Raw genomic sequence first — 20,661 nt, forward strand, 5'->3', positions numbered from 1 at the left:
TTTCTACCCGATCTCTAGATTGTCCGTTCTTTCTGTAGAAAAAATAAATATACGCGATACTTGCACAAGATGCACGATGTTTTCGCAAATGGAATTCCTTAAAGTTATTCGTCTTATATATTTTTCCTTTGATACTCTGAGATGTTCCAGACGAAGTAACGAAACAAGTATACGGGCGTTATTACCGTCGTTATTACCTCTGAGCTTAAGGGGAATACGAAAAGTCGGACAGCTGTGGCAGCGATAGCTATCGCGATCCAGCTAATTTCAGATTCAGCTAATTTCAATAAAAGACGAGAACTCACCTATGAAAGTAAACCAGAATATCCGCCCTATCGCTGTTAACCTCCTGAAAAGTAAGCTTCGAGTTTCTCGCCCAGAGATCGAGGGCTCTGCTTAGCTCGAAACGAACGCCGCCCGTGTCGAGGCCGCTCGGTTGCTCGGTTCTCAGGCTGTAACAAAAAGAAAGAAAGAAAGAAATAAAGATCGTTAGGAATTCGCTAAAAATCGATCGCACCGATGAGCGATGCTTTTGTCCTCTTTATCGGCTCTGTTCGAGAGCGGCTTCGATCTAATAACCGCGCCAGCAAACCGGAGAAAACGTTTCGCGGCGAGAGACGCTGAAAGAGAGGCGATTCGATCGTTGCTCGAAAGACGAACGATTTTAGCGAATAAGGTCCGTTATTTCTCAGTGAGAACGAAAGAAACGAGGAAAATATCGTTGAATATCGGAACGCGGAAATCCCGTGAAATTGTTCGAATTACGGTCCCGCGAAAAATTAGGAATGGAACGCGTCTTTCGGCCGAGTCTGGCAAAAATTCGATATTTCGGCGAATTGTACGGTTGCGTTGCTAGATTCGTACAATTTATTCAACGATATAGGTTCAACGTAAAAACCAAACGCGCCACGATCGATTCATCGAAAGTTGATCAAAGAATATTTTACTAGCAATGTGGCAAGGGCTATATATCTCGACGAATCATATCGCTGTACGAAACGATAGACGCGACTCGGAGGAATTGCAAATGGGAAATTTCATTCTCCATATAATTAAATATGGAATAAAAATGATCAAACGAGAAACTATCGTTTAGCAAAGCGCAGCAAAGTTTCTCGTATCTTCGATTTTACGGAGAACAGCGATTTTATGTTTCCTATGGCTATAAAAAGCCGACATTTAGTAAACAATCAGGCTTCAGTCTGAAATAAACTGCGGATGAACCTATAATCGAGCTTTATAGCCTGGCAGGAAAGTTCCGTACTACAACGACCTATTTTCCATCAAACGATCGGAGGAATTTTAATCAAATTTTGATCGAGTATTCTATCGATATTTCTACAATTTTACGTTTGCCGCATCAACGACGAGAGGAATCCACTCGTTGTGATATTTATCTTAAAAGAAGTTTCGAAACGTATCTTGCAGAATGAAACCAAAAATCGCGCGTTTCGAAGCGTATAATTTGAGGAAACGTTTGGAACGCGTAAGCTTAAGGTCGAACGATTAATTACTACGATTATTTACTCGGATCCTTGAAACGGATATGGCCGTTTTAATCGAGCGAAACTGGATATCCCGTGATTCTGACGACATCGTTCGCGTAGCTTACAAAACCAAGCCTTTAAACTGCGACGCTTATTTCCACCGTGTCCGTAATTAACGTCATCCTGCTTTTAAACGGGGACATTTCAAAAGCACGCAAACAGGACATGCTCGAAGCCTATCAGGCTATTCCTTAAAAGGATTGCACCTCGCGTAAACCACTTGGGCCTTATCGATGGATCGATTTATATTCCTGAGAAATGTCGCGTCGCAACGGCCGCCACGTTTGCGCCGGACTCGTCGTTTCGATCTTTAAACCCGACTGGAAGAAACGTGGCTTTCCTCTCGATATTTCCAAAGCATATGGCAGTGTATACGCATCGTGTTATCGATCGATCGATCCACCTGAGATTTCAAACAAGCGTAGAACTGGAACTTTGGTAAATAGGTAAATAGTTTGGTTGGAACGTGGTAAATAGGAATCGAATGTAAATACGCGTAATTGCTAATAAGATTGCTCGAGTATAACTACATTTATTAAACGATCGATCGCTCAAGATCCGGATCAGGATGCATTTTTTCCGCGGAGACTTCGAGAGGAAGAAATAGGCGCGACGTAGTCGTTAATTAAACCGTGTCGAGATCGTTCCATCGAAGCCTAATTAGAAGAAGAAATCAGTAGGAAGGTTCGAAGGAACGGAAAGTAAGCTGCGAGACACGGTGCAACGCAGCTGGGTGGGGCAAGCGAAGTTCTATTCAGTCAACCGAAGCGAACTGGCTTTATTCGCTTTTCTTGCTAGAACACCTGTGCATCGCGGCCTGGCTGAATTTCGAAAGGTCGTTTCGCCCTTTCCGTGTACCAGAACGAGGCTGAAAGACTGAAAAGCTGACGCGGAGGGCCGCGGGCGATGCGGATACACGGTCGTGCAGCTCCGTGACTCGACCAAACGGCGCGACGTCGAGCGACGCATTGCGTCGTCTCTTGCCATCTCTAAAACGCGATCAAAACGCTGCTTTCGAGCTCTATTTTACCAGGAAATTGGTTGAAAGCGAGCAACTAGAATACGCTTGTTCGCAGGAAATGTCGTCAAGGTCTGCGGCCGAACAACGAAACGCGAGTTTCAGGTTGGAACGAGCCTCTACATGTGCTACGTACATATTTACACACGCTTGCGTACCACTTGTGACGAATTGCAAATTCATCTGACACTGCAACGTCCGGATATTTGGTACGTTATATGTGTCGCCAAATTACTAGATCAAACGTTGAATTTTAAGTGAAATACGATTTACAGAAATATCGTTGCATCGGCGGTGCTAAAGTAGCAACGACCAATCGATATCTCTTTTAAACCGACCTTACAGGAAAAAAAGATAAAATTCTGAGCTTCCAGCGAGTTGTACGGGAAACTAAGAACAGATATTCTACAGCTATTTAGTGGCAATCGCGGAACAGAGATCTATTCAAGCGTTTATTATACGTGTCGTTGATAGTTTAACACTAGAACTACCGATAGTTAACACGAAGCTATTTCTACCAAAACCGGTGAAAATGACTGGTCTTTAAAAAATACGTAATAGTAGAAGGAGTTCCATGTTATGTAGTACATTTTTGGTATTATTAACACGTTCGTCGCCCAGCGTGATTCGGCCAAGTTTCCTGCGGAGCCCAAATCCGACCGCCGGTACGCAAAATGTAAATAGAGCGACAAGCAGGAATTCATCGTTTATCGCCTTCGATTCATTGTAAAGAAAAGATTATTTATTTCTGAAACGGAGAAAGCGATAAGCTTTCCAGTTGGAGTATTCCGAGGGATTTCATGGCAGATATCTCAGATCTTTCATTTGGTCGAGAAGCATACTCGTGAGACGTACATCGGTGATTTTTTCATCCTCAAAATGTTCGGTAAACAGCGTGAAAATATATTTGAAAGTGAGGAGAGTAGCGATGGCAGAGTCTGTAACTATCGTTCGAAGTGCCCAAAATCACCCCAAATGTGTTTGGAATGTTTTAACGAATACCACGCGATATAGAATAATGTAATATATTATCCAGAATATAAATTAATAAAAAGTATGGTATAATGTGTTTTTAATATTTCTATGTTGTACATCCTATATATAATATCGTATATTTAATTAACTCTAACAAGAAGAGCGTCATTATACTTTGGCGACGGGGTCCCCACGGAAGTATACCCGTCGCATAGATACGTGCGACGTGGCGACGAACGTGTTAATCCATTTGGAACCATCATCCTTAAACGAGGATTAACACATTTGTAAAATTGTAGAACCGGTTATTTTGATCGGTGCGGTATTCTTTAGCGTTAGCATCTAGCGATCATCATATCGAACGATACGGAGTAAAAATTTGAAAAACGTGCGGCAAGTTGTACAAAACGAGGAAACTGGTTAAATTGGGTTCGATAAACACATTGCAGGACTCTTTTGCACTTTGACAAGTACCGGTAATTTTGATTGGTATTGGTATAAGTAGTCTTGATACAAAATTATTTCCAGTTTGAATACATAAAAAACAAAACAAAATTCATTATATTATTCTTTTAATTATCGTTGCGAAAGTCATTACATCATTGCGGAAAAAAGATATAACACGAAGTAGGAATTTTATAATAAAATTGTAAAACCAGTCAATTTGATTAACTCGTTGCCACATTTGAGAATCATCGATAATATTATCCAAGAGTTTAAGAATACGAAGGATGTTCAGCTGTCCAAAGGGATGTCACAATCTCGACGAAATTGTCAAATGAAAAAGGAAGTTTAATCGACGAAGAAAGTATGATGGATGGATCGCAAACTTTTTTTATTATATAATTAAGTTGTACTTTGTACGAACTTTGGTGTAGTCGTGCGTCCTTTATGGATATCGATTGTCACATTACGTCACGTCGCCAAGGTGCACTGTAATTTTCGCGTTTACGCTGTTCGTATCCGTCACGTCACGTCTTATCAACTCCTTTCAAACTTGCATTATGCCAGACCAGCGGTATTTTCCTTTGATCATGTTGATGTAGACACACGGTCTTTATATCTCTCACTGTTTTTCGTCTTTCATCTAGCATATTCAAAATTCTTGTTTCCGTTTTTCCGTTGTATTTGCAACTTTGATCGTACATCGCTCCCTTTTACCAAGTTGAATGGCTGCTGAACGTACGATGCCTGTTTAGAATTCATAACTTTCGCAATATACTACATGCGTTACAAATGTACGACTGGCTTCGGATATTAACACTCCATGCACGAATAGCGAATCGGAGAAGAAATGCTATACGTATTCTTTAAATTTTACGACAGTTTTCCTTTGTAAAATAATTGTCCGGTTCAAAATGAATTTACTACCATTTTTAAAAACACACGTGTATCGCGTGTTTGCGTTGGGAGAATTAACGGTCCGGACACGGTTATTTTACGTGGCTAGAAAAATATCCAATTAGTATCTAAAATTGCAGAGCAAACGAATGGAATGAAAAGGTGATCAAGGGGATAATCGAGACGTTCGATCGGACCGAGATAGAAAGAGGGAATAATTTTCGTCTGTGGAACATTTCTCGCGAGCTTTTGTTCCTTTTCATCTTCGACGTATCTTCACCGTGCAAAAAAAGTACGAGGAAAAAGAATATGGGATCGTAAGAACAATGGGATGAGCATTTGCGACCATAATTTCTTCTTTTGACTCTCTGTGGCTTTGTGTACGCGCGAAATATATCCAAGAGGTGGAAAAATCGTTCGAAAAAACAAAAGAAGTACCTGATTTTCGTCACTCGTTAAGTTGCTCGGATACGAGAACAATACCCCGACGACGTGACAGATCAATTACCCTAATATCAACGCGTCACACGTTCATTAACTAGGCTGTTGTTCATCAACACGACGACATTCTACGTAGTATTGAAAGCACCGTAGCTACATTTTGTGTTGAAGTTATTAGATGCGTGAACAGAGGAACGTGGATAAATTGTAAAGTAGAAAATATATTTTAATACAGAAGTAAGTACAAGTAGGAATATAATTGCGCTGATCCAGATCCGCACGCTAGCAGTGTTACCCTATGACCGAAAGCCCTGTCGTCTGTCTACTGTCTATGGTCTGCCTTCGTTCCAGTCTTTTGTCTATACGCTGTCGATGGCTTCGGTGCTTGGGAAAACTATAAGACCAGATGTAGAGTTTCCTTAGGGGTGGAGATCACTTCAACAATATCACACAGTTAAAGATTACTGTTGAAGTTATTAGATGTGTGAACGGAGGGACGCGTGGATAAATTGTAAAGTAGGAAATACAAAAGTAAGTACAAGTAGGAATATAATTGAGCTGATCCAGATCCGCACGCTAGCAGTATTACTCTATGACTGAAAACTCTGAAGCCTTCGTCGCCTGTCTACTGTTTATGGTCTGCCTTCGACCCAGTCTTTTGTCTATACGCTGTCGATGGCTTCGGTGCTTGGGAAAACTAAAAGACCAGATGTAGAGTTTCCTTAGGGGTGGAGATCACTTCAACAATATCACACAGTTAAAGATTACTGTTGAGGTTATTAGATGTGTGAACGGAGGGACGCGTAGATAAATTGTAAAGTAGAAAATATATTTTAATACAGAAGTGTAAGTACAAATAGGAATATAATTTGAGCTCGTCCAGATCCGCACGCTAGCAGTGTTACCCTTTGACCGAAAGCCCTGTCGCCTGTCTACTGTCTATGGTCTGCCTTCGACCCAGTCTTTTGTCTATACGCTGTCGATGGCTTCGGTGCTTGGGAAAACTAAAAGACCAGATGTAGAGTTTCCTTAGGGGTGGAGATCAGTTCAACAATATCACACAGTTAAAGATTACTGTTGAAGTTATTAGATGTGTGAACAGAGGAACGCGTGGATAAATTGTAAAGTAGAAAATACAGAAGTAAGTACAAGTAGGAATATAATTTGAGCTCGTCCAGATCCGCACGCTAGCAGTGTTACCCTTTGACCGAAAGCCCTGTCGCCTGTCTACTGTCTATGGTCTGCCTTCGACCCAGTCTTTTGTCTATACGCTGTCGATGGCTTCGGTGCTTGAGAAAACTAAAAGACCAGATGTAGAGTTTTCTTAGGGGTGGAGATCACTTCAACAAGTTCGATATGTTAATACTGTATTTTTCAAATGGCAAAAAAGATATTAAAAGATGAGGAAAAATATTAGGTATTCGTTCGTGATTTATTACATCATACATTATCTTGTTAAATTAATTGTAGGAATATATCGATCTACAGTGAACGTTTTATTTTAACACGTTATGGAGTCGATGCCGTGAAGACGTACCGATATTATTATTCTTTGACGTTTCTCAATAATCTAACACGCGTAGGAATTTTTTAATGCAACCGTACCCTCGATATTTTCAAGGACTCACTATAAAACCATTTTCATAGTTAAGGTCCTTCAGGCCAAAAACTAGCGTTCTTTATAGTTTTGCCTATTACGGGAAAATACAGGAAAGTCAGTTTTTCTCACGTTCAGGTAACTTCTGTTAGCGACTTTCTCTCAAGGGCGGTTAGCACTCTTTCTCACCCACCAATCTAGAAATCGAAGTCTATTTCCCTCGCTCTCCCAATGAAAACTTATTCTTAACAAATCAGCTCTTTTCGTGTCCTTAGACCCATCCATCGCTAGATTTCCTCTGCCACAACATCGTCACTAAACTTCATCGATTCTCTAACTTTCGAACAGTCAACATCTTTTTACCGCGTTTCTACCCTTGGTGTAATTTATACGTGCCAATTCAGTTGTAATTATTAAGTACATAATAAAGTGCGATAAAAAAAAAGAAAGTTGATAGTTGTGTTTCGGTTCAACCTTCTTATATTTTTATAATCCGACTTGTGATTCGTGATTTTACGTGACATTGTCGATGGCCTCGGTGCTTGAGAGAACTAAAAGGACCAGATGTAGACTTTTCTTAGAAGCGGTGACCACTTCAACATTTTGAAATAAAATTTATCGTACACGTATAACGTTGTATCATATATTTTCAAAGAAACTTTTCACTCGTATCACGAGGATACAAACTTACTTTTGCTACGATCCTCGTAGTTTTGCCAAGGAATTTTTTTTAACGATGAGGTATCGTTTGTAGCGGTAGTTGAGAAAACTAGCTGTGGCAGATATCACGAGAGGAAGGCTTCCTTTCCACAATTTTCGGAACGATGTATGAATTCAACAATAACGAGTAAAACGAGAGAGTGAATTGAAATCGTGCCACGAAATAAAATGGTCGAACGTTCATGGGCTGGCACGAAGTAGAACGAAGGAAATAAAGTAGAGAATGAAACGATACATCACGCTGCGATATTAATTTTCTGCTCCCGTTTGCGCGGTTCTGCCCCTTTCTCTTTTCCTACCTATCGTCAACTCTGCGCTTGATTATGCGGATTACATGCCGCGCAGCAAATATAAAAAAAAAAAGAAGAAAGGAAGGAAATAAGTCGAAGAATCAATGCGTATAAAACGGAATAAATAAATATGACGCGCCAACGATTCGATTTAAAATCGTTGTCTCGCAAAGCTTTGAATAGTCTCGCGTTAAAGGAAGTAACGTCTTTTATTAAAGTTGGGTATCTTTGACGACGCAGCAGATGTACCGAAATTTACGAGAAAAATCGAAAGTTACGAGAATCCAGTGAGAAAATTGCGTAAAAGCGGAAGATATAAGAGGATGCGCGATGGTCGATATATAAAACGGAAATAGGTGGATGCGTCGAGCAGATTACTATGTTCTAGAAAGAACAATATAGTATTTGAGGCGGAAGAATCGTAGCGATAAAATTCCACGTACTTCATAGCAATCTGAGTCCGCTTATGTCGAGTTTCTTTGAATCGAGCCAAACACGACCCTCTTTACTTTGGATTATCGAGACTACCGCGTCCTGCATTGGCAACAAGTCATCGAAAACTTACATTTTCTTCGAACGAGAAGAAACAATCGTAGTTGCACGAAATAACGTAAAAAATCGAGGCGTGGAGAACGTTGAAACGTTGTATAAATTGAATTTCGGGAGCCTTGGTACCGATACATTCTTGAAATACATAATACAAATATAAAGATAGAAGATATCGGCGTTCATCCGTTTGGTACGCGGGAAAAATGAAACATAGTTCACGTATCGAATTCTCTTACTTTATTTCTCCGTTTGACTTACCTATTCGCCAGTTTCAATCGAAGAACAACCGTGCTTGCAATTCTAACGGCCAACGGAATCACCAACCACGAATTCGGCTCGTAAAATTTACGACAGGCATAAAACGAGAAGATGGAGGGCCATCGTTACTTTACGTGGAAACTCTCAACATGTCAGTTTCCGTTCGCGGAGAGCTTTTCAGCGTCTAGAGTGAATTATTTTGCGCTTCTTGTTGCGACGATTAAAACATCGACGATCGTTGATACCATTTACGTTACGTTCGTTCGTATCTACTTATTTTTATAGTTGCAAAGATTAACGAGATACGTGCCAGTTTTCTCACGAATTTTCAAAGTTACAACGAACAGGAGACACGAATTCGTAACATTTTTATTCGCAGTTCGAAGTTGCCCGCAGGAGTTCGCTCGTAGAAATTACGTTGCAATTTTCTGCTCGCCACACGAAATAACTCGCGAGTAATTACATCGTTTCGCGACGTACATTGTTATTCGAATCATAATCGTCGATTCCTCGAGAACTCACCTACTTACCGGATAAGAACAGGCGAAGAAGGAAAGTAAATTTCGCTTGTCAATTTGTCGTGTTTAACGAAAGATCGAATAGAGGCGAACGCGTTCGCGTCGATCGGAATTCTCCGACAAAACCGTTCCGTTATCGTGGTCGAATAAACATCAAGAGGAAAACCGCCTCGACGATATCACGCGAAACAAGTCCTATTTTCAGTTCTATAGGAAATTCTATAAACTGTTTCATGGCGTTTCAGCGTACCACGGAACGCATTGTGTACCTGCGATTGCAGTACCGGTATTCGATATTCCGGTAAATTTCCAATAGCGACGTGACTTCGCGTCACGAGTTCACGAAGATCGATTTATTTCGCTAAAACGATTTTCCAAGTGATATTCGTAACGCATTCACAGGCTAAATCGCGGACAATGTTTCGCGCTAATATTTCGTTCAACACGGTACCGTCGATGAGACGATATTTCATCCGTTAATTAGAAAATAGATTGGAAATAATATTTGTAAAAGTTGGAGCGAAAAACCGAGATGGTTGAAAAATTTAGGAAACACGTTGTACTTTTTAAAACGACTGCTATTAACGTTAACGTTAATTTCCATCTCGGTTGAATATTCATTTTATCATCGAGTAAAATCGAGCGTCGCGTCGCGTCGCGTCGCGTAGTAAAACGATTTCGTTATACAGCGAAATCGATAGGATGGCTAATCGCAACGCAAAGCCAGTTTCCGTAACTATCCAGTCGCACGACTATCGAATTGCAACTTTTAATCGTCCCAACAGAGCCGTACAATTTTTCTTATTTCACCTAGATGTTTTTACGAGCGCTCGGGGAGACGGTACACCGACGGATGAAAATCCTTCCCTCTACCCTCGTGACCGATCCTCTCTTTGCCAATGGGATTCCCTCGACCGCGAATCCAATCACTCGAGTCGCAGGCTAAAAAGCTCTCGAAGCTTTGCCTGGGAGCTCGTGTGATCGACAGATTATAGAGAGCCGTCCCGTAACCGAGTGGCATTCGACGCTCTGTGCCTTCGGTGTCAACGACGAGCTTCGACATTCGCGGATCCTACAGGATCGAGTGAATCGCTCCGTCACATACACCAACCGGAATATACCGTGCACCTGTATTCGACAAAGCCTGCTTTTGACAAACGCCGTTTATCAACCGTACACATGATCCATTATACGCAGTTTATGCATACAGGCTGGTCCTTTCTTTCTCTTCTCGTTTTTTTCCTTCCACTCCGACAACGTTCAGCCGTTAATTCGATAAAGTTTAACGCAATTTCTAATTTTACGTCTTATTTTTATCGTTTCGACGCATTTGCATTTTCCGAGATTTCAAACGTCGTTTAAAAATCGAACTTTTCTTCGCAAACTTGTTTCAAATTTTACGGCCATTGTTCGTTCGAGAAAGTCAGGTCCACGTTTTAAATTTCGTCCAACGATAAACGATAATACGCTTAAAAGTTAGTATCCAAGCGATACCGTTCGCGTTTTAGTTAAATTCCTCGGTAGTTCTCTATTACCTTTTCGTTAATTAACTTTCTCCGCGATATTTCCATTAAAGGTAAGAAAAGTACGATGGTTTTTACGACACAATTTCTAATCTGCGTTTACATTGCTTTCATAATGAACGTGCAAAAGCGTATGCTAGTCACGGATCGCGAATGGAGTAGTACGTAGAATTAATTAGCACACTGGTTCATGCCGGTGAATTCCTTCGGAGTGTATTATGCATCGATGTTGCAGGCAATATTTCCTACGTTATTGCAAATGCGTTGATGAGAATGAAAATTAACACGAACGTTACGGTATTCGGAATAGGAAATTCTCGTGATTGTCTAGCAGAAATGGATCGTCAATTTCGCCAATGTTATAAACATTTGGATATTCGGTGCAATTCCGATCAAAACACAAGTTCCGCGTTTATCTTTAACGAATAGCTAACGTTGCAAAAAATTAGATCAACGCGATTTATTTGAAACGTTAGTTCAGAAGTGTCCAAATACGATATTTCTGCACGCTATTGCACATATGTAAACTCCCTAGAGTTCACGCGTGATAGGGACTCTCTCTGTTTACGGATAGCACGACTTTCTTTGTTTCACGGACAGAGCGTGAAACTTTCTTTTGTTTTACGGACAACCATTTTGAGAGACACTCGATTCCCAAACGGACGGACAGAGAGCAACATCGGAGATAGACGAGATCACAGAATAATTGTTTAAAACATCGAAGATCGACGGAGAAAGATCGGTAGCTCAGGACGTTGAAAATCGAGAATCGATTTTCAGGTAGACATTGCACGGAACTTGTTATTTATTGTTTACCGTTATAGATTGGTATTAATTGTTGTTTACTCCTGTATTTCATTTAAGTATTTTCACGATAAACTCGATTTTTAGACTTCAGAATCGATCACCCGAATTATCCCGAGATTTACGACATTACGCATATTATCGTGAAACTTGGTCATTTATTCAAGAATTGCATCGTTCCGATCGCCTAAATTGTATGCTTTGCAACTGTAAATATTTTGTACAAGATCGTGATAATTTGTACAAGCTTAATCGACGTACAATTAAGCTTGCATTTAGTTTTGTTTAGAGGCACAAACAGGAACGTCGACGTTGCCTCGAATCGGTTCATTTAACGAACTGAAAATGGATTTATCGATGCGTCGGAACAGGTAGCGACGTAGCGGTGACGATACGAATAGCTAGCGTAAATCTCGTTAGGTACGAAAAATGGAGAAATGAATTAATTAGCAGCGACGTGGAATAATACGCGTTGCTTCCATACAGAAACTAGATATGTGCGAACTCTTTGCTATTTATAATTTATAATTATATATGTATTTTCAATATATACGTATACTCGTTGAATTGTTATATTTCACGAATTTTGTTCGCGAATTTTATACGCAACGCAAACATTCGCGCTCTGATACAACAGATTGTCGTAACAGGCAAAATGTAAAGTAACTAGAAATACGCGACATTCTTTCCATAATGCGATAAATTCCTAGAACTCGTGAAACGCAAATTCGTTTAACACGTGAAATATTTTTTTCTCTCGCTGCACAGGATTTTATGTTTATTTCGTTGGAAGACAGTCGCTAATTCTTGGCTCGCGGCTCTCTTTGTTCGTAGAATCGGAGGAACGGAAATTCAGTAGCACGCACCAACCATAAATCCGTTCTTCCTGCAGTGGAATTACCCAACAGGTTTTCCGGAAAACCCAATTGAAGTCCGCTACGTGGATACTGGTCAGCCTGGCCGATTTGACCGTAGCGTACGACGAATTTGGTTTACGGAATCTGAATCGTTCAGGTTGAAATTCGCGCGATGACCACGATGAAAATTGAATCGATTTCGCCGTGTTTCAACGAGTTTAACTGGTCGGAAGATGAACATCGCCGCTATGACTTTGGACGATCTTGGTCGCGATGCTCCTTCCCTCTTTTCATCCATTCTCTACGTAATTTAGCCTCCAATTTTACGGTGGAAATATCAAAACGGCTAACGGCGATAAGAACGGCGTTGCTAATTCGTCGTCGTAAACTCGACGGAGCGATGGATAATCGAGTTTTCCTCGATTCACAGTTTGACGAAACAAGTGATAAATTGATCGAGAGTGATGGACAGACGATCGAGTAGATAAATGGAACGGATGGACAAGTACTTAGATAAAATGATCGACGCGAAAATTGATGAACCGATCGAGTGACAGGTCGTTATACGAATATACCGAATTTCCCCATCGAATCTCGTAAAATCGCGAATTAATTTTTCTCCTCTAACGAACGTGACTAACGACTAATGCGTTTATCGCGCTTGAAGGTGTATGACCAGCTTTTCGAGTATCGTCCATCGTAACAGCTATCATCTCGTACTTATTAAATATATATTATTCGTTGTACGAATTTATATATATCGTTATACGAATAGATGTCGACATTCGACAAGATCTCGGTGCAGTCGTTACGGACTCGTAAAACATTCGACGATTATTTTCGGAAGATTTCGATCTATTAATCTTCGATCTATTATTTGTTAGAAATTCGGAACTATTTGTGCGCGTGTATGTGTCTATTGAGATACGTATAATTTTATGCGTTACATTAGATTAGATGCGTAATGGTACTACTTGTATGTGAATATCAGTGTCGTGGCGTCTCGAAAACAAACGAATGTAAATTGTTCAGTCGGTTAACAGTCGGGTATGGAAGAAAGTGCTGAGACTGAGACGCGTGCAAGTGTGTATCGATGAATATCATTGGAATCATTTATAAAATAAATATACAACTATTCTAATATAAATTCCAAGAGTAAATTTAGTGTTCGTACACCATTATCTCGGCTATTAAGATCCGAAATTCTCAACAGTGTCTTATATTTTTAGTTCAACTTATTAACGTTAACGACAGAATTCGTATATGTGCAATATTGAAATTTGGTCGATCGGTTATTAGGGAATAAGAGATTTCGTTTTAATCGTTTAACGAGTCGAACGTGACACTTTGCGCTTCTCTTATCTTCGTTTAAAACTTTCTCTCAAACTGTCTTTCAAGCTTCCACGAAACGTCATCGATATCTTCTTTGTCTTTGGGACAATTTTCACCGACATTTCGTTACGAAAAATCCTATTCACGGATTAATCGTACCATTTCCATTAAATAAATTCGGTTCCCAATAAATATTTCACGATTCTTCCTATTTTCAACATTTTTAGAAGCAAAGTTGACTTTGATTTATCTTAATAGGAACTACAATTTTCTCCTGAAACCTATGTGACGTGAGTCAAAGAAAGTTATATTTTGTTTAACTTCGCGGTAAGATCAATTTCTACGAGAATAAAGTAAAAGTATATTTTTCCGTAAGAAAAATGTCGCAAGTTCGAAAAGCGGAAGCGAAGTCGCGTGTGTTTGAAAGTTACGAGTTAGGTACTCGAGTGCCGGCACATGCTTCTTCCAACGAAATAAACAAGTTTATTCGAGGCGAAGAAAAGCTCGAGGGAAAAGTCAGCAGAATAGACACATTGTATAAACGGATAAATTGCTGCGACGATTGTTTTTTCTTCCCACAAAAACGAACGTTCCAAATTCGAGTTTCCGATTTTACATTGCTCTTATCTCTCCCAACAATCTTCCAATTTATCGTAAAATCTTAGTCAATGTTACGCGTAACGCATAAAAACGTGGTTCCACAAATGGCGCTTTAAAATAAATGAAAATAAATCCAGTCGTATAATCTTCACGCTGCGAAAACAATTCTGGCCACAGGTGACCATAAATAATATTCCAATCCCAAACGAAGATTCAGTCAGATATCTGGGTATGATTCTGGACAGAAGAATGGCATGGAAACGACGCATCGTGGATAAATCCGAGCAACTTAAATCAAAATTTTAAAAATTCTACTGGCTCATTGGCAGACGTTCCGACTTACGCGTGCAGAGTAGAATAATGCTATATAAGGCCATATTAAAACCTGTTTGGACCTATGGGATCCAACTATGGGGAACAGCGAATAATTCCAACATAGTAATTCTTCAACGATCCCAATCGAAAACTCTAAGATCCTTAATAGATGCACTCTCGTATGTTACCAACGAAACGATACATCGCGATCTTAAGATACCCTCAATTAAAGAAGAAATATCCAAATTCAGTAACACATATGACATAAGAATTAACAATCACTAAAACCCAATTACTTGACACGACGGATCAGGTCCGCAGACTAAAAAGACAATACCCCTTAGATTGAAGCGTTAGATTCAACTAGAATCAAACATACTATAAACTCTTATAATCCAAGTTACAGTACCACGACAAAATAATTTACTTATAATTCTCAATGAGAATTGATCGTAAAATTCTTCCAAATAAAAAAAAAAGAAATTTTTCATTGGCAGTACCAGACGAATCGGCAAGATTTTTATGTTTCATATATTTTTTATAATACCTTATACGCGATGCCTAAAATATGCAGAAAGGACATATTCGATAGCGATAGGAGCGATGACGAGCATTATTTTGAACCTGACAAGATAGTAGACGACGATAGTGCTTCAGACGGTGGAAACGAACTCCTTTCAACGAGGAATCGGATCGCGACCTTAAGATACCCACGGTTAAAGAAGAAATATCCAAATTCAGTAACAGATATGACATAAGAGTTATCAACCACGAAAACCCAATTACTCGACACGACGGATCAGATCAGCAGGCTAAAAAGACATTACCCTCTAGATTTAAATACGATAATCATTTATTATTCACGTTATAATACCACGCCAGAATAATTTACTTATAATTCTCAATGAGAATTGATCGTAAAATTCTTTCAAATAAAAAAAGAAGAAATTTTTCATTGGCAATACCAGACGAATCGGCAAGATTTTTATGTTTCATATATTTTTTATAATACCTTATACGCGATGCCTAAAATATGCAGAAAAGACATGTTCGATAGCGATAGGAGCGATGACGAGCATTATTTTGAACCTGACAAGATAGTTGACGACGATAGTGCTTCAGGCGGTGGAAACGAACTCCTTTCAACGAGGAATCGGATCGCGACCTTAAGATACCCACGGTTAAAGAAGAAATATCCAAATTTAGTAACAGATATGACATAAGAGTTATCAACCACGAAAACCCAATTACTCGACACGACGGATCAGATCCGCAGGCTAAAAAGACATTACCTTCTAGATTTAAATACGATAATCATTTATTATTCACGTTATAGTACCACGCTAGAATAATTTACTTATAATTCTCAATGAGAATTGATTGTAAAATTCTTCCAAATAAAAAAAGAAGAAATTTTTCATTGGCAATACCAGACGAATCGGCAAGATTTTTATGTTTCATATATTTTTTATAATACCTAATACACGATGCCTAAAATATGCAGAAAGGACATGTTCGAATGCGATAGGAGCGATGACGAGCATTATTTTGAACCTGCCAAGATAGTTGACGACGATAGTGCTTCAGGCGGTGGAAACGAACTCCTTTCAACGAGGAATCGGATCGCGACCTTAAGATACCTACGGTTAAAGAAGAAATATCCAAATTCAGTAACAGATATGACATAAGAGTTAACAACCACGAAAACCCAATTACTCGACACGACGGATCAGGTCCACAGGCTAAAAAGACATTACCTTCTAGATTTAAATACGATAATCATTTATTATTCACGTTATAGTACCACGCTAGAATAATTTACTTATAATTTTCAATGAGAATTGATTGTAAAATTCTTCCAAATAAAAAAAAAGAAATGCATAAGAATCATCGTTCGTGCCGCGGTTAAATACCACGCGTGTATTAAATGTGTGTATTAAATCGCACGACTTATACTCTACCAGAAGATTACAGAGGGGATGAAGATACGAATTGGGTTTTATTAAAAAGACGGCTGTATTAGCAATCGATTCGAACGGCCATTACTGCCAGGCTTGGTCCATTTTCTCTAGTGTCCTTGACAAAAGATACACTTTTAATCGGTTTTATAGGATGAAAGCTGCATATATACATTATACGTATGTATATATGTACATATATATATATATATACATACGGGGAAGGTTAAAAACGGCGAGTGCTGCATCGCGCCGGTTCGAACATTACGTACACCGGTCCGATGGAATCTCGTTCAGTTAACGCAATTAACTATCCTAGAGCGCGTAGTGAGACTCGAGTGCCGCGTAAAAATGCAAAATTGGATTAAGCATCGGTGAAAGGACCATTAGAGGGAGATATTAAAAGTTAGCGACGCGACGGCTTTAGTTACTGGTATCAGAACAGAGCGCGCGGCTGCCAAAGAGCCTTGAAAATTGGTGCGGATTCAAAGCCATCGACTTCCATGCGAGAAATTCACGTTCAATTCGTTTAATAACGAACGAAGCCTTTGAAAAAAGGAGGGAATATTATTTTCTCTGTCTTTAACAACGATATACCTATCTCCTTTTGGAAAGATCGTTTTCTAGCGACCATTAAGTCCAGAACGAGTAACATTTCTGACAAAGTATCGGTATTGACACACCGATTAGTCGATTTTTATCCGTGGTCAGACTTGTTTGCCAGCGTTTGATAACTTAAAGTTGTGAAATGCAGCGTTGACGTATAAAAATATATTAGTATTCAAAGTATACAAAGAGGAATGCAGCACCGATCGCTCTAAATTGTTTCGTTATATCTTTGTCTAGAAAATGATCTTGGGAAATGTAAAGATCCAAATTTTAGAAATGAGTTTATAACACAAGCGGAACTTAATAAAAAAGGGGAAACTAATTTTGTAAAATTCAGTAATTGTGAAATAAGAATTGATAATTTGTAATAGTAACAATGTCGTAATTTGTAGGAAATGACAAATTGTCGTTCAGTGGCGACCAATTATTTAATTAACAGACATCTCGGCCTCAATGATAAATAACGTTAAAGAAAGTATATTTAAATGTCGCAATACATATCTCTTAATTTTATAATAATATCACGATAGAAAAGTTTTTCATCGTTGTCACGTTAACTGTTTGATATTATTCATATTCTGTATTTATTGTTTCAAAGCGAAAAGAGTTTAAAAAGTGTAAGAAATTTATTTTTTAATAATGCCACGCAATTATACGAATACAAACATTATACGTCACATTTTCGCTCATAACCGTAAATATTTACGATTTTACGTATTTACGATTCGTTGCACTGTGCATCGCAGAGGGAATTTCGCCTGTCCCCAAACAGGTAATGAACTTGGAAAGCGCTCCGATTCTAGCGTAAACGAGACAAGTTACTAATAAACTTGACTAAAGAAACGAGGATAGATCCAGTCGGTTAACAGTGGATGGCGGGAGGAAAGTAGTCCCGCTTTTCTACTTGTCCAAAAACTCTAAAAATTTGCATCTACTTGACTAAACCGTCTTACCACGTTTACTCCGGACGTGTCCGATCGGATCTTAAATCTTCGATAGTAAGTTACCTATTTGTCGCTTCGCTAAGCTACCGGACAAGAGAAAAGCTGATTTTCGTTGACTGGCCGATCTCCCTGGCAAAAGGTAGGTATCGGTTCACGATTGTGACAGTATGACGAAGGTGTCTGTAGATAAAGAGATGATCCGCGAAGCGAATACCGGGTGTAAAGGGGAGCATCGGACTCTATTCGATTTTTGTACGATCTTCTTGTCATCTATGTAAACGCGTGTGAAAGGTCGTAAGCTCTCGAGCAAGCAGTCGAGCACATGTTCTTCTCATCGAAGAAAATCCGGCGATGATATATAGTCGGAGGATCGTCCTTTGGTTCCCGAACTTGTTCGGCTTTTCGTATTTTTTTATTTCTTCGCATTTTTCATCGACTCGTTCCCATCTCATGATAATACGAAATAATCTCGAAATTCGTTCGCATTTATTTTCAGAAAGTGTTTGCTTAATAGAGACAAAATACGATTCGTTTGTTGACTATCCTGTCATGTCATCGAAAATTCCATTGCCTAACTGCTGTACCTATGTATGTAAGTCCATGTCGTCGGTGAAATGTTGTTTCGTCGAGAGAGTTGAGAAAGGGAGGGAGAGAGAGAGAGAGAGAGAGAGAGAGAGAGAGAGAGAGAGAGAGAGAGAGAGAGAGAGAGAGAGAGAGAGAGAGAGACAAGGAATTTATATCAGCCGCTGTTATTCATCGTTCATCTAGTTACAATCTCCTCGTTATTTCGTTATATCTATATTAAGATCCAAGTTGAAAGGAAAAAAAGGGGAGATTGTACGAGGATTAAATAAACGAAGCAATTTGCTACGAGGCGCGAAAGACAGCCACTAAAGTTGGACAAAGGTAGAGAGGAAAGGATCGTCTTGAAGGTTTCTCGTTTATCAGAAAGCCGCTGTGTCATCGTGTCTTTACAATAACATCCCTCCTCTCTGTCAGCTCTCCGTCTGCGTTTTGGTCGCGAGAGAGCCTCTCGTCTCCCTCGTCGCCACAGGCTGCACCCTCCAATGCACTCGTGGAAATGCAAGACGTTCCATCTGTATGTACGCACGTCGCTGCATCGTTCGGTGAATATGTCGTGGAGAGAGTGGTGTAGGCACTCCTCCGGAGAGAAAGAGAGAATAAAAGAGAGAGAAAGAGGGGGGAGAGCGGGAGAGGAAGAGGGAGATTCCTCGTAGAGACGCTGCCAGAGGGTGTACCTAGGCAAGGGCAAGGGCATCTAAACAAAAGATATCAAAGGGAGAACACCATCGAGACTCTTGAATAAAGAACGTGCAACCGGAGACGCGGTGAGACAGATGGGAGACGCGACAGAAACAGGAAGATGCTAACCTGCTTCCTTCTTCGCTGCGTACCAACCCGATGCGCTCCAATATCTTTCGCCCTTCCTTCGCTTTCTTTCCCTTTTTCTTTTCTCTTTCTTATCTCCGTTGTCTCTCTTTCTCCTCTTGAAAATGCAACCACCTAGTTTTTCATCTTCTGGAATTATTTATGCACCAAGGACCGAGATTCATGGATTCCTATCTTTTCGTACATCGAGTTGAAATTCTCCGAGGTTTCTGCTTGTAAATTCTATGCCTTTTTGTTTTCTAGTACGCTCGATACGTTGAACGTTAACGGGGAGAGTACAGAAGAGGAGTGTACAGGTAGATTCGAGATGCAAAATTATACACGTACATGACTGAAATCTATAATCTATGAGACAAAGTAGAATAATAATTTTAAAGCGTATGGTTCTAAACCATATTTCAATATTCTGTACAGAGTTTTGTATGTGACAGTATTAACGATCGATCGATCAAAACGCTTACTAACGATAGAAATCGGTGTTTGTCAAATAAGCAATTACGATCTATACTCTACTACAATTTTGGTGAACCTGTCTAAAAGCTTTATCGTAACGTATATATAATAAGAAAAATAGTAAAAGACATCAGTAGTCGGATCACGCACATGACACGGTGCTGGTTAAAATTTAGAGGAAATCAATAAACAATATCATCGTTGGATTTTTCTATGAATAAAACAGTCATCTGTTTCTATATCTTCTATTCTATAAATAGAATTGCTATTTCTTTCAAAGCTTCTAATACTGTTTCTTCGGTATAATTCCGTTTATCTTCCATTAAATTCCTCGGAATCCACTGTTATTTCTGTTGGATAGCTAATAAAAATAAATTGAAATCAAGCTATAGGTCTCAGCATTCTCAGTACCTTTCAAATAAAATACTATTTCAAAAAGTTCTTCTCAGAAATAAAACGCTTTATTTTCAAAGGTACACGCACGATCTAAAAATAGAATGGACTATTTACTATCTGGTACTTGAAACGATAGTCATCCTTTACATTGCGGCTGCTTCAAGGCGGTCGATTAAGGTAGCATACAAATTTATTCTCGGCGAATG

General features: G+C 39.5%; 1 protein-coding gene across 8 annotated transcripts in view; it reads right to left on the reverse strand.

Annotated features, from left to right (window-relative positions):
* Mmp2 (Matrix metalloproteinase 2) overlaps window positions 1-20,661 on the reverse strand; it is a 108,751-nt gene that overhangs the window by 19,968 nt on the left and 68,122 nt on the right. For all 8 annotated transcript variants that reach the window (XM_072004193.1, XM_072004191.1, XM_072004198.1 and 5 more), the window contains one exon: window positions 306-452. In XM_072004193.1, coding sequence (XP_071860294.1) covers window positions 306-452 — 147 coding nt within the window. The remainder of the gene's footprint in view (window positions 1-305; window positions 453-20,661) is intronic.

Source organism: Bombus fervidus, chromosome 5, assembly GCF_041682495.2.
Source record: "Bombus fervidus isolate BK054 chromosome 5, iyBomFerv1, whole genome shotgun sequence".
Classification (NCBI taxonomy): domain Eukaryota; kingdom Metazoa; phylum Arthropoda; class Insecta; order Hymenoptera; family Apidae; genus Bombus; species Bombus fervidus.